This window comes from Phaseolus vulgaris, chromosome 1 (genome assembly GCF_051622355.1).
Source record: "Phaseolus vulgaris cultivar YP4 chromosome 1, ASM5162235v1, whole genome shotgun sequence".
Lineage (NCBI taxonomy): Eukaryota > Viridiplantae > Streptophyta > Magnoliopsida > Fabales > Fabaceae > Phaseolus > Phaseolus vulgaris.
Genome location: NC_143498.1, coordinates 4393503 through 4407149, shown reverse-complemented (window position 1 = coordinate 4407149; position 13647 = coordinate 4393503). Strand labels below are relative to the sequence as shown.

General features: G+C 27.5%; 2 protein-coding genes across 2 annotated transcripts; one reads left to right on the top strand and one right to left on the bottom strand.

Annotated features, from left to right (window-relative positions):
* Positions 1–572: 572 nt before the first annotated feature.
* On the bottom strand, positions 573–3393 carry LOC137816613 (uncharacterized). The gene is made up of 4 exons (XM_068619826.2): positions 3189–3393; positions 2956–3063; positions 1584–1751; positions 573–902 (listed from the first exon to the last, which is right to left on the bottom strand). The coding sequence occupies exons 1-4, from the start codon at positions 3288–3290 to the stop codon at positions 780–782; spliced, it is 501 nt and encodes a 166-aa protein (XP_068475927.1). The 5' UTR covers positions 3291–3393; the 3' UTR covers positions 573–779.
* A 4109-nt stretch (positions 3394–7502) lies between these two features.
* LOC137815406 (protein neprosin) lies at positions 7503–13299 on the top strand. Its single transcript, XM_068618547.2, has 7 exons — positions 7503–7661; positions 8444–8530; positions 8609–8926; positions 9666–9827; positions 11284–11337; positions 12337–12483; positions 12862–13299. Exons 1-7 carry the CDS (start codon positions 7503–7505, stop codon positions 13237–13239), a joined length of 1305 nt encoding a protein of 434 aa, XP_068474648.2. The 3' UTR covers positions 13240–13299.
* Positions 13300–13647: the final 348 nt, after the last annotated feature.

Genomic DNA, 13647 nt, shown 5'->3' with positions numbered 1-13647 from the left:
TATAAAATTTACTGTGAGTACAATGTCAATAAAATTAGTTTCTTTTCAATTTTGTTTTTGTTCTATTATTATTGCAAACCTAAAATATTTGTGGAATAACTTAGTACCATGCTCAAATAAAAGCAAACAGAACAAAAGGATAATAATAATTTTTATTTATATTTATATTTTATAAAATATTTATGGGTATTGTGAAAAAAAGAAGCCATTCACACTCCTTTTATCTCTGAAGTTGGCACATTTCTAACAATTAAATATTTAATTAAAATGATATTGTCACTTCTAACACTTTAACCATTACCTGACTTTCTTATATATATAGACACGCACTAATATTATAAAGAAAAAAATATTCATATGTTGAATATTTATTAGGAGGCCAAGTATTTATAACCTAATGTAGTTAATTTTGTTTTGTTCAGACTTGTTATCACAGGAAAAAACTGGAGATAAAATTAACATAAAGATATTAATACTGAAATTTAAATATTTTATAATGTTAATAACTCATTTCTTCTTTTTGATCATGTCAGAATCCAGTCAGAACTGAAAAGCATACACATTTCAAAACATGAAATGAAAAGTAAACTTCATCAATCACATGGAACTTGAAGCTGTTTTATCCTCTTCAAGAAATACAACAAGGTTAACAAGTAATGTTAGAAAATTCCACAATTTCTTGCCTGATTAAGATGCAACCCAAAGCTGAAAAGCTCATCTAGGAGAGAACAGTAAAATTTATACATCAAGAAAATATTTAAAGAGCAAACCAGTTCTCTCTACTTTGTCACTTCAAAAGTAGCTCGAAGATTGGATATCATGACTGGGCATTCTCCCTTCTCGTCATACTCAGCATATTCTCCACTTGACAAGTCAACATTCTCAAATTTGGTTCCCTCAAGCTTCAAAAGTTCAAGTTGCATTAGTTAGAAATATGACCAACATGCAGAAAATTATGATCTTACCAAAATTTATAGGAAGTCTTAAAAATATGGCTATCGGGTTAAATTACAGGTTTCTGCACCAGGAAATTTCTAATGAAATTTTATTCAAGAGGGTAGAGAAGGGCTGTATCTTGCAAATTGTTATGATCGAAAATATTTTGAACATGCTCACCTTCCCATATATGATATAATTATTGGTTTAGTTTTTGAAGACTGGAATAGAAGATTTTGAAATTAATCATATCAAATTCGTCCCAGTCCTAAGTTTTTAGATAAATACTATAGATAAGTACTGGTAACAGTTAACAAAATAAATTGAATCATTAACACTAAGCATCAAACCAAACCAAAGGAAGCACATGATCATGTGTTTCAATGGAGAAGAGTGGGTATATGAGATATTTACAATACCCAGTATATATATCAGCAAGACTGAATAATCAGAACAGAAGAGATCAAAGATATGATGCCATTAAGCCCGTGATATTTGTTTCAATTGAAAAAAGTGGGTATATGAGCTATATATACAATACAAACTCCTAAGCTTATATGTCAGCAGCAGCAACAATGAACAATCGAAAGAGACCACAGAAATGAGACCAAAAAAATGAAAACATAGCATAAAAAAAGGATACTCACCGACTCAACTTTCCATCCATCACCGAATACAAAATCTACTGGCTCGTATCCCCTGCAGTCAAATAACATCAATGGGGCGTACTTCCCTGATTCACTGATTTCCTGGGTGAGTGGTTTACCTTTGCCTTCGATCATGGTCACAGTGCCATCCCTGCCACAAAATTTGCACTGCATACCAAAGAAAGGATATTAAGAAACCACCAACTGCAGGAGCAAACAGTTCAAAGAATCACAAATGAGAGAAAAGAAAACACTGCATTGAGTGCTTATCATTTTAAGGTTAGGCAGCAGAATCACATAAAATTTCCAGAACCTTTCCTCCTATGTCAGAGACCGAAAAATAACCACATAAGCAAAAGCCCAATCATGCTAAACGAACAGAATTCTTCTGCTCAGTCGGTGTTTCTTTAATGCACTTAGGTCATATTTGGATAAAATCATCCATAAGTATTTATAAGAGAAAAAATAATAAGGTAAAAGAATTAAGTTTCTCAAATAAGCTAAATTAAACTAATACATTTAACTTCCACAAAGGCTCTTTTCATTTAACTTCTCCAAAAGCTAAAGTACATAATTCTTTCATTTTAGATTATATAGAGAAGTTCAATTCATTTTACCTCTTGTTTTTTTCAACTACAAATATTCATAGAGAAGTTTATCCAAATATAGTCCGATTTCACCTAATTGAAAAAAGAAGTCGACGAACCATAACACCTAATTGCAAATACTAGTATAGTGGATAGTGTCACTTGTCTTTTCTACCATTCACAAATACATAATAAAAGGGAAACACTGACAAATTATATATATATATATATATATATATATATATATATCCAAAAGTAAACACAGCATTATGAAATGAGAAAAATATGTTATGCATTAACAGTATAATAAGATTACATTAATGGTATGTTTACATTGTCCACTATCTTTCAATCATAAACCACACTAAGTTTGTTCCTTTTTACCATGGTCATCTTAAAAGTCACACCAACAATAGTTTATGATTGGATAACAATGTAAAATTATTTTAAACGTGTGCATGACTACTAAAACTCTTGATAAAATATATAAAGATGAAAATCACAAGAAGTTCCTAAGGCTATTAATTCAGATGAGGAATGCAAGGATAAAATTTATTGGAAATGATCAGAAGAGAATAGTTCAAATAGTAGTAGGACCTTACCAATAAACTATGAGAGAGTATGTTCCTAAAAAGAACTTGAACTAAAAAATATGTATACTAGAAGGACTCACGCGAGAATCAATCACAATCTTTCAGGGAATAACAAATTCACGGATTTATTGAATTGGGTAATGAAAAAAAAATGATTTTGATGAAACGCAAGCAAAGGGCGAGTTGGGTTACCTTCTGAATGAGATGAGTGGTGCCCTTTCCAACCGGAAGAGAAACGGTGTCGTTTAAGACGACGCAGGTTTCTTTCTTGCTGAGTTCTCCGCATCTCCCGCATTTCACCTATTGATTGCAACAAGAAAACGAAATTGAAGAAAGAAAAAAGGAAGAATGAAAATGAAAAATTGAAAGGAACTGAAAAAGTTGAATTTGATTAATTGAAAGAGATGAAGGAGGAAGAAAGAAACCTTGAAGAGGTAAGAGAAATTGGGATCGTCGCAGCCACCTTGGGGTTGAAGATTGGTGAGGTTCTCAAGTTCCGCAGTGATCATCAATGTGAAGTTCACCATTTTTCTCTCCCTCTCTCTCTCTCTCTCTCTCTCTGATACAGTAACACTTTTGTTTTGGGTGTTTGAAGCTTTGGATTGGAATCAATGGATTGTTCTAGACAATGTAAGAAAATAATTATTTGATCATAAAAAAAATTATATTTTAAACATTAAGTGTTAAATCTAATTATTTAAATGAATAAAAATTTTATTTAGAAATTATTAAAGTAAATAAATTGTGAAAAAATCATAATTTCAATTAAAATCTAATTATATTAAAATCACAAGGTATATTAATACCACTTATCTATTTCAGTATTTTTTTATAAAATTTTCCACTCACTGACTAAGGTGTGAAATTGTCCTCTTTATCAATAAAACCAAAAGATAATTTCATCCATTTATATTATACTGTATTAGATTAATAGTTTTATATAACTATATTTATAGTTAGTATATATTTATTAAAATAGAAATTATACTGTAATTAAATTGTAATAATATGTTAATTATATTTTGAATTTAAAATGAAAAATTGATTTATTGTAGTTTTAATTTTCTGAGTATATTGATTATCTTATTTTGGTTGCATATACACTCCATTCTTAGATATGATATGATAACGAGTAAATAAATCGTGTGTATCTATCAGTTGCAAGAGAGATAATAATTAAACTAAATGTCTTAAAATAACTACTTAATTTGTTTCATTGCTATGTTAATTATGTTGGTTGGTCAATAAATTGGTGGTGCTTTAGGACAAAAATGAACATCAAAAGGAATTTATTTTCATTATGAAAAAAATTAATAACTTAATTATGGGATAAAATCGTTCTGAAATAAAATAATTTTATATAGAGGAAACTTAAGAAATTCATTTATCATAAATAGAACTTGTGGGATAAAATTACCCGGTAACTATATTTTAAAGATTAAAAGTAAAATTTATAGTGATGTATATAAGATCATTTTTAATTATTTATAATGTTTTAGATGATCGTTGAAATTTAATTTAGAAATAAAGATAAAAAAAAGGATGGAATAAAAAAATGGTTAAATATAGGAATAGAAGTAAAAAGGTTAGTATGAAATAGTTGAAAGAGATTTTTTTTTTAACTAGGATAAAGTGTGAAATATATATTTAGAAGAGAGGAGAAATATGATATTAAAAATAAAGTAAATAGCGAATTTGATTTATTGCTAAATTGGTTCTTAAAAGTATATATTTTAATAATAAAGATTGAGTCATATATTTTAAATTGGTTTGAAGTTAGTTACGATGATAAAATGAATTAATTTGCATATTGATTCTCATTCGTAGAGAAAGTTGGAATTAACTTCAAAATAGTTTTTAAAGGGAAAAATTAAAACAGTCCAAACATATATTTACATAAACATTATGTATCATAATATAAATATATATATATATATATATAACAATATATTTTATAATACATTTATATTATAACATTTTATTAATGCTTTGAAAAAAAAAGGTTGATGGCATGCTTCGACCCATTCCATCAAAACTATTTTATTGATAAATTAGCCAATACAAGTCAAAACAAATTGGTTTTTTCTTCTCGTATTTCCGATAATTTTTAAATATTTTACCTTTTATAAAAATAATTGATAGATTATTTATTTTATAGAGATATTTCGAAATAACTTTCTAAAAAAATTTTCAGACCGGAATATTTAGAAGAGAACTTTTGGAACAAAACTTTTAACCATAACATAAAAAAAAGTGGGTATTTAAAAAACAGATATAACCTATAATCTGTTTGAGAAAAATGTTTGAAAATTTAAAATTCATTTTGAGTACTTACGAACAGACTATAAAAGTTGGCTCAATATATTAAGAAAAATTATATAAAAATATTTTGTCTCTAGAATCATCAAGATTTTAATAGATGTAATAATTTGTTATTTTACTTTTTAAAATATACATGTTGATTAACTCTGTACATTTTGCATTAATTGCAACTCAACAATGTTAATTGGGCTCATGAGAAAAATAGCTCAAACTCATGCATATGGGTCTCCCTAATCTTGATTCCACTTTATCCATGAGTGGCTTCTTCTTCCTGCACCCCTACATTTTTCTTTCTACACCTCCACAAATTTCTAAATCCCGAAACTGACCTTAATCTTTTATTTGAAAAAGGACACCGTAGATATCGGAAATAAGAATCTGGGAGTGTGCTACGGATTCATCAATCCGGAACTTAATATTTTTTTTTCGGATAAGGGGGTATTCCAGAAGCAATTTTTGTATAAATTATTGATTTCTGGATTGCTGAATCTGGAAGTCTAATTCTGTTACGGATTCATGGATCCAAAATGCTTTTTTTTGAATTACAGATTTCTGAATCTGGAAAACATATTTATGTTACGAATTGGTGAATCCAGAATACTTTTTTTGAATGATGAATTTTTAAATGTGAAATGCATATTTTGAATTACGGATTGGAGGATTCGAAATTTTACCGGAAGTACCAATCTGAAATTTTTCCAGACTCCATAATCCATAATGCAAAAACTAAATACAGTTCAAGTACCTCAACTAATTGGGTTGGGTCTTTCAAAGGCAATTACTTCCTGCACCACTGCACCCAATTCCAGTCTGAAAAGACGAAAATACGCTTAAAAAATGGGGTATATATAAAAAATACATTCCGGACCTCTTTTCCAGAATATGTTTCTGATTTTTTTTTTCTGTAACGTATTTTTCGTATTGCGTATTTTTTTTTATCTGGATAAGATTTTGATTTTTGTTTTCAGATTCTTATTTCCAGAATATAATAATCTCTTAAGAATTTAATTTTCAGAATATATTATTTTTATTTTTGATTTTTTGAATGAAGAGCATTTTTGGAAATTTAAAATTATGTAGGGTACAGGTTCAAAAAATTGGGTGTAGAAAGAATTTGTCCATGAAAAAGAGAGTAAATTCTTAGGCTCATAAGTGGGTAGATTATTCTGCACCTTATAAATTGTGATGACACCCAATGCATATCGAAATTTCCAAACAATTACCCTTCATTCAGAATTAAAAATCCGAAATTAAAAAAATTTCATTTCATAAAAGTAAATCTAGAATAAATTTTTATGTTTATGAAATGGAATTTTAAAATAGAATTGGAAAATCAAAATTTCATGGAAAAAGTAATTAAACAATTTTAGAATACAAAAATTAAATTCCAAATAAAAATTTTTAGAAATGTATTATGAAAAACTGATTCCAAAAATAAGAAAAGTGTTACAGAAATAAAAAAAAAGTTTATAATATATTTTTATTCATATTTCTCTATAAATAAATATATTTTTATCACTTTACATAAAAATTGAGTACAGGTCCAAATCTTTTCGGGTACCCTTCATTCATAATTAAAAATCTAAAAATTAAAAAAAATCATTTCAATAAAAGTAAATCTTTTTGGGTACCCTTCATTCATTATTAAACCTATGAAATTGATTTGAAGTGTGAATTTGTACATTCTTTTGAATCCTCGTAGTCACGACAATACCAAATATTTCAGCTAAAACTGTTTTTTAAAATTATTTTTTTTAAGATCCTACTCATGTAATAAATTATGAATAAGAGAAAATGGATGAAATTAAAATCTTCCTATTCATTCTTATTAAAAATGGGAGAGGAATATTAAAAGGTGAAGCTAAAATGCATTTTTTTTCCTTTTATTAATACATATGTCAAAACAGAAATTACGTAATCTATGCATTATTTGAACTTTTTTCCTACGTATTTCTCTCCCCCTTTTTACTCATCCATTTCCAGCATATTTTGCATGTACCAAAGAGATTGTTAAAACTTCTATTCTAGCATCATAATTCCTAACAGGTCTAGTATTTAAAAATTAAAATATAAGAACTGTTGAATTGTGCAAACAATTCTTTTCAAAATCAATTTTTTGAAATTTCTTAACACCAAAGGATCCACAGATATGAACATTAATTTTAGATTCAACAGAAAAAACTCAAACCTTTATTTTCTTTGGTTGGGTAAATGAAACATGCATTTGCATGTCAATGATGAATTCATGATGTAAACATAAGTTGAATGACACAGAGGGTAACTCATGCAGACATCACTAGCTAACTTATAGTTAAGCAATTAATGTCTATAATTCATGACCCCATATCACCAATAAATTGCATGTCTTCAATGTGTATCTTTGTCTTCAATTTCAGTCATTGTTAATTGAATTCTGAATGGGAAAGGTGTTGCACTTTTCTGCCATGAGATCCATAATCTTCATTCTCTTGGGGCTGTTAATCACAGTCCATGGTGGTTCTTTATCAAGACACAAGATTTTGGAAGTTGAAAGAAAATTAAAGCATCTTAGAAGATATTCCTTGAAAACTATCGTGGTAATTAACTCTATATAAATCATCTTTATACTCACTTATATACTATGAAATGTCTCGTGTGTGAAACTATATATTTTTGAGTTGTTAGAATAAACTCGAAAAATGACTTTGATACCATATTAAGAAGTGAACTTTAAGTTTAACTCAACCTTACACAAAGTGGCTAAGGTAAAGTTTTTAAATACTATAAAAATACTATTATTTCTAATCGATGTGGGATCACTTACAATGCATTGGGTACTTCTTTTTAATGTTGTTAAACACCTGATAGTCCTGTAATTTACCAGCATTTGATCAATGAAAAACAATCAGAAATCAGATATATAACAGAGAATCTTATACAGTTTTTAGTGAGATCATGTTTTCTAAGTTGTGGCAGTGTGTGATTGGTTATTTTTATACAAAGTTAAAGTTTGTTTATGTTTTTAATCTTATAGATTAGAGAAAAGTTTCTGATCTTTAAGTACTGAATTTGACTGACTGACACATTTGTTTTCTAAGTTGTTGCAGTGTGTGATTGGTTATTTTTATACAAAGTTAAAGTTTGTTTATGTTTTTAATCTTATAGATTAGAGAAAAGTTTTTGATTTTTAAGTACTGAATTTGACTGACTGACACATTTCATTAAAATAGTTTTTAGTCCCTAAGTAATAAATCTAAGGTTGATGATGTATTCTTTTCTTAGATTTAGCAGATGAACACCAAATGAGTTCCAAATTTTAAAGACTAAACACATAATTAAGTCTTGATTTATCATAACACCATTTTTTTCATGTTTGTAGAGTGAAGATGGGGATGTGATTGATTGCATTGACATCAATAAGCAACCAGCCTTTGATCATCCTGCATTGAAGGGTCACAAAATCCAAGTGAGTCACATTTGATTCTTTGTTTATCTCACCATGATTTTTGTGTTCTATATGATGTAGCTAACTTGCATACACCAGATGGCTCCCACTTATAATTCAGCAAAAGAAGACATACCAGTAGGGACAAGAACTGCTAGAAACAAAAACCATTCAAGGAATGGCAAAATGATGAATCAAAGGGGTGAAGAGTTATCTCTCACTGTGACTTCACAAGTGTGGCAGAAAAGTGGAAAATGTCCAGAGGCAACAATACCTGTTAGAAGAATAAGAAAAAGAGAGCTACTCAAGGCTCATTCAGTTGAAGACTATGGAAGGAAGAAGCCAAGCTTCTATCACCATCAAAATGGCCAAGTGAATAAGAATCTTGATTCCTTTGTTCAACTTAAAAACCACTCTGTAAGTTTTGTTACACTAATTGCACTTCTGAATACAACAAAAGTCTTATATCAGTTGAAAAATAGTATTTTTTGTTTGTTTTTTTCTGTCTCCTTTACTCACATAGTTAAGTAATAAAATGCCTCTATTCATTCTTATTAAACAAAATTCATTTCACAAGTCCAAAAACACTTCTAGATACCCTTTAACACACATTTTGTTATTATAGAGAGTAGTGGTCTTGTAATGAAATGTAGGACTATGATATTTATATAGCTTTATTTCATAATCCTTATTTCTCTCCTCTTAACACATCATATATCCTATAAATCCTACTATTTTTTTCTCTTTCTAAATATATATACATTAAAGTTTCATGAATCATTCTCCAAAAATGAAATCATGATAAAATTTCGTACACCAATTAATAGTAATGTGTTAGAGTGCAAAAGTTGGCACTCTATTACGACATGATTAATATGATAAGATCAACAAACTCTTTAATATATGTTTTAAATGAGTTTGATACCATCTTAAGAACTATACTTTGAGTAAAAGTCAGTCTTACCAAATTGATTTAGAAAGTGAAGTTTATATTCACCTGTATACTATAAAATTTTTTATCTCTAGTTGACGTCTCATCTTCGATATACTCTTGTTATAGATGTGTAAATTCATAGTTTTTGAAGCATGATATTGTTGTAGTTGAAAGAAGAAAGTGTTTGGTGTGTTGATTTGGGATTACATGTATGTGAAACAGAAGGCAATATTGTTCACAGTTGGGTATCGTTACTTGGGAGGAAAAGCAGACCTGAGAGTGTGCAACCCTTATGTTGAAAAGGATGATGAATACAGCACTACTCAAGTGGCTCTTCTAACAGGCTCATACAATGACTTTGAGTGTGTTCAATCTGGATGGGCAGTAAGAACACTTTCTACTTACTTTTCTCTTTTTATGCATCTTTGTTACTTCAAAAACCTAACTTATTCTACCACTTTTGCATGAGCAAAGCCCTCCAACTTAAATTTGTTTTTTAAGTGTAAAATACTGTTCATACTGTACACTACAAGAAAATGATGAAATAGAAACTAATTTTTAAAAACCAAAATAATTAGTTGCAATAGTAACTAAATTAGAGACAATTTTAGAAACTAAATCAAAAATTGGTTTCTAAATTAGTTTCTATTATTTTCTATTATTGTTAAATAGTTTCTAAATTGGTATCTAATTAGCAACCAATGTTTTATCTACCAATTATTTAGTTTCTAAATTTAGTCTCTAAAACCTTGGTTGCTAATTAGAGACCAATTTAGAAACTATTTAACAATAATAGAAAATAATAGAAACTAATTTAGAAACCAATTTTTGTTTTAGTTTCCAAAATGGTCTCTAATTTAGTTACTATTGCAACTAATTATTTTGGTCTCTAAAAAATGGTTTCTATTTCATCATTTTCTTGTAGTGGTATACCAGCCTTCTTGTTTCTTCTTTTTCTTTTTTTAGTTCACAACAATTTTTTTTTGAAAATATATGATTGACAACTTTACAAAAGGAGGATTTTTTTAAAAAAATAAATACTTAGATATGTTTTTAATCTCTGAAATTTAGAATATTTTCTGGTTTTTGTTCTCCAAATTTTAAGAGAATTATTTTTAGTCTTTCAAAATTGAAAAAAAAAAGTTTTAGTCCTTGGCATGAAATTCGAGAGATTAAAATGAGTATTTTGTAAATTATTTTAGTTGCTCAAATCTAATATTTAGATACATGCAAAATTTAAGGTTTTCTTTTAAGTTTATGGACTAAAAATATTTATCTCATGAGAAAAAAAAACATAATTAGAAATTTATAAAAATAAGTAGGTTTTGAATAAATTACACAAATGTATATTTAAAGACTACTCAAGTTTTTTTATTAGGAAAATCACTTTCAACTACATTACATCTTTATTATTGTATATTAAAAAGGGTATTTTGTTTTTAAAAATCCATTTATTTATTTTAAAATTTCATTTTGAAACACAAATTATTATTTTTTAAATATGTCCATTGCAAAAAAATTATCTTGGATAAAAAAAAGTCATACACGATGCCACATATTTTAAAAAAATTATAAAAGTAGTAATACATAAATTGATTTATTTAATTTAAATATATATATATATATAATTTTGAACAATTAAATGAAGATAGTGTGAGGATAAAAAAAATTGTGATGGACATAAACTTAAATAAACTTCATGTAATTGTAACTTACTCTTTTATTTTCTAAATTCTTTGTAGTTTTTCATGCTTGAACACCTGAAATTATATATGGTTTAACATGTTTAAGTGTTTAAAATTTGTTTTCATTCTCTCTTTATACAATAAACTTGCACCAGGTGAATCCCAGTGTGTATGGAGATAGACAAACTCGGTTATTTGTATACTGGACGGTAAGTTTGCAATTGCATCAACCCTAAAAAAATTGTGAATTACTAAGTCTTGATTTAGATAATAAGTGTGTTGCATTATATTTAAATTTGTTAATCTCTGTAAAATGAGTAAGCTTTAATTTTAGTTCCTATAAAACAAATTAATTTAGTAAATTTTGAAATAATTGTTTTTTTTCTTGATTTTTTTTTAAAGTTTAAAATCATTAATTTTCATATTTAACATCAGTTTTAAAGTAGTATTTTATAAATCTTGAGTTTTTTTAATGATGTTATCTATTGACATTGTATCATGTAGACATGAAGTAAACTTTGAGTGAGATATCATTTAGAATGATGACTTGACTTTTAGTTAACCTATAAATATTTAGTGAATTATCATAGAGTTTGCCGATAAAAAATCATAGAGTTAAAAAAATATTTTCAATTTTAGATGAAAAAAAACAAATAAAATATTACAAAAAGTCAACTAAAGAGACAGAATATATTTAAATTAATATTTAAATTTATTTATTTATTTTTACTTATTTGTTTAGCAATTGCTTCCTACGCCTAATCAACTTTCAAATTTTTAAAATTGTCTTTATCCCGAAATTGAAAATCCAGAATTAAAAAAATGCATTTAAGAAAAAGAAATACAAAATAGATTTTTGTGTTTCGAAAATTAAATTCTAGAATAGAATTCTAAAACCAAAATATTATTCTGAAAAACAAAATTCAGAAACATATTCTAGAAAAGAGATTTTGAAAAAGAAATTCCAAAAACGTATTACGAAAAATGGATTTCAAAATTAAGTGTTCTAAAATTCAAATCAGAAATGTATTATGAAATATCAAGAATATATTTTGATCCACACCCCTATTATTTAAAAACTATAAAGAATATTTTTATTATTTCACATAAGATACTAGGTGCATGTTCAAATATGTGGGTACAGAAAGCAATTGTCATTTTATTATAGTATTTTGGGCCTAGTAATTTTTAAACACCACTTTTTGCAGGCTGATGGTTCAAAGAAAACGGGTTGCTTTGATCTAACTTGTCCTGGGTTTATCCAAACCAACAATGAAATTGCCTTGGGTGCTGCAATATATCCAATCTCAATTCCTGGTGGCCTTCCATACACAATAACAATTTACATATATAAGGTCACTCACATCTTTCTTTTATATATATTAATAAAAAACTCTAAAAAAAATACTAAATAAAAATATATTATACCATTGAAATTATTCTTTATGAATAAATCCGAAGTTAGCAAGCTTATCAGATGCATTTCCTTCACGTAAGATGTGAGAAATCTTAAACCTGATTTGTCCACAGTAATTAAAACAAGTTTAACCTATTACGAAGCATTAAAAGAACATTAGTTCTAGCAGTAAATGGAACACAAGTATTATTTGACTCATCTTCACCTAATTTGAACTCTTAATTTCACATTTGAATTCCTTATGATTGCTAAAAGATGAAAGATGAACTCTTTTGTAACTTATTTTTTTTCTTTTGGCATTTTTGATTTGCATTAGGATCCATATACCAACAATTGGTGGGTGCAATATGGTGAGAAGACGAACATAGGTTATTGGCCACCTGAGTTGTTTGAAACAATATGTTACAATGCACAGTCTGTGGAGTGGGGTGGTGAAGTTTACAGTTCAAGCATTGGACACACTCCTCACACAGCAACACAAATGGGCAATGGCCAATTTGCCACAGTTTTGGATTTTTCATCTGCAATAACAAGAATGAGAATTCATGACAATTCTGAATTCTTGAAAATCCCAGAATGGGTCACTGATTATTCTGATGAATATAATTGCTATGATGTTTGGTTAATGTCAGATTATATTGATGATCCTCAATTCTACTATGGGGGTCCTGGTAGAAATCCAAAGTGCCCTTAACAAGCTTCTACAACTTACATTTTAGTAGGAAATAGAAGAAGGAAATTGAGTGAATATTTTGGTGACTTTTTTTTACCTAATTTTTAAAGTTAAAAAGTAATAATATTAGTTTAGAAATTTGCTAATAACTCATGAAAAATATATAATAAGAAATTTATCATTTAAATAAATTTAATAATGATGAGATATTAACGTTTTAATTTTACACGTAAGAATGTATTATCGTTAGTTTTTATCCAAAATAATTCATCTTTAAATATTTATCTCTCGTTAAGAAAATAGATTTTAAATTTAACTCAATTTTATTAAATCAAATTAATTAAAATTTATTTTATTTATATATTAGAAAATATTTTTATCTTCAATAGAAGTGATCTTCAGCAACCTATCTTAATTACTCATATTTGT

Coding starts and splice junctions, on each gene's coding strand:
- LOC137815406 (XM_068618547.2), top strand. CDS start 7,503: ATGGGAAAGGTGTTGCACTTTTCTGCCATGAGATCCATAATCTTCATT. Junction 7,662..8,443: donor ATTCCTTGAAAACTATCGTG/GTAATTAACTCT, acceptor TCATGTTTGTAG/AGTGAAGATGGGGATGTGAT. Junction 8,531..8,608: donor TGAAGGGTCACAAAATCCAA/GTGAGTCACATT, acceptor TGCATACACCAG/ATGGCTCCCACTTATAATTC.
- LOC137816613 (XM_068619826.2), bottom strand. CDS start 3,290: ATGGTGAACTTCACATTGATGATCACTGCGGAACTTGAGAACCTCACC. Junction 3,064..3,188: donor ATTTCTCTTACCTCTTCAAG/GTTTCTTTCTTC, acceptor TGCAATCAATAG/GTGAAATGCGGGAGATGCGG. Junction 903..1,583: donor ATGGATGGAAAGTTGAGTCG/GTGAGTATCCTT, acceptor GAACTTTTGAAG/CTTGAGGGAACCAAATTTGA.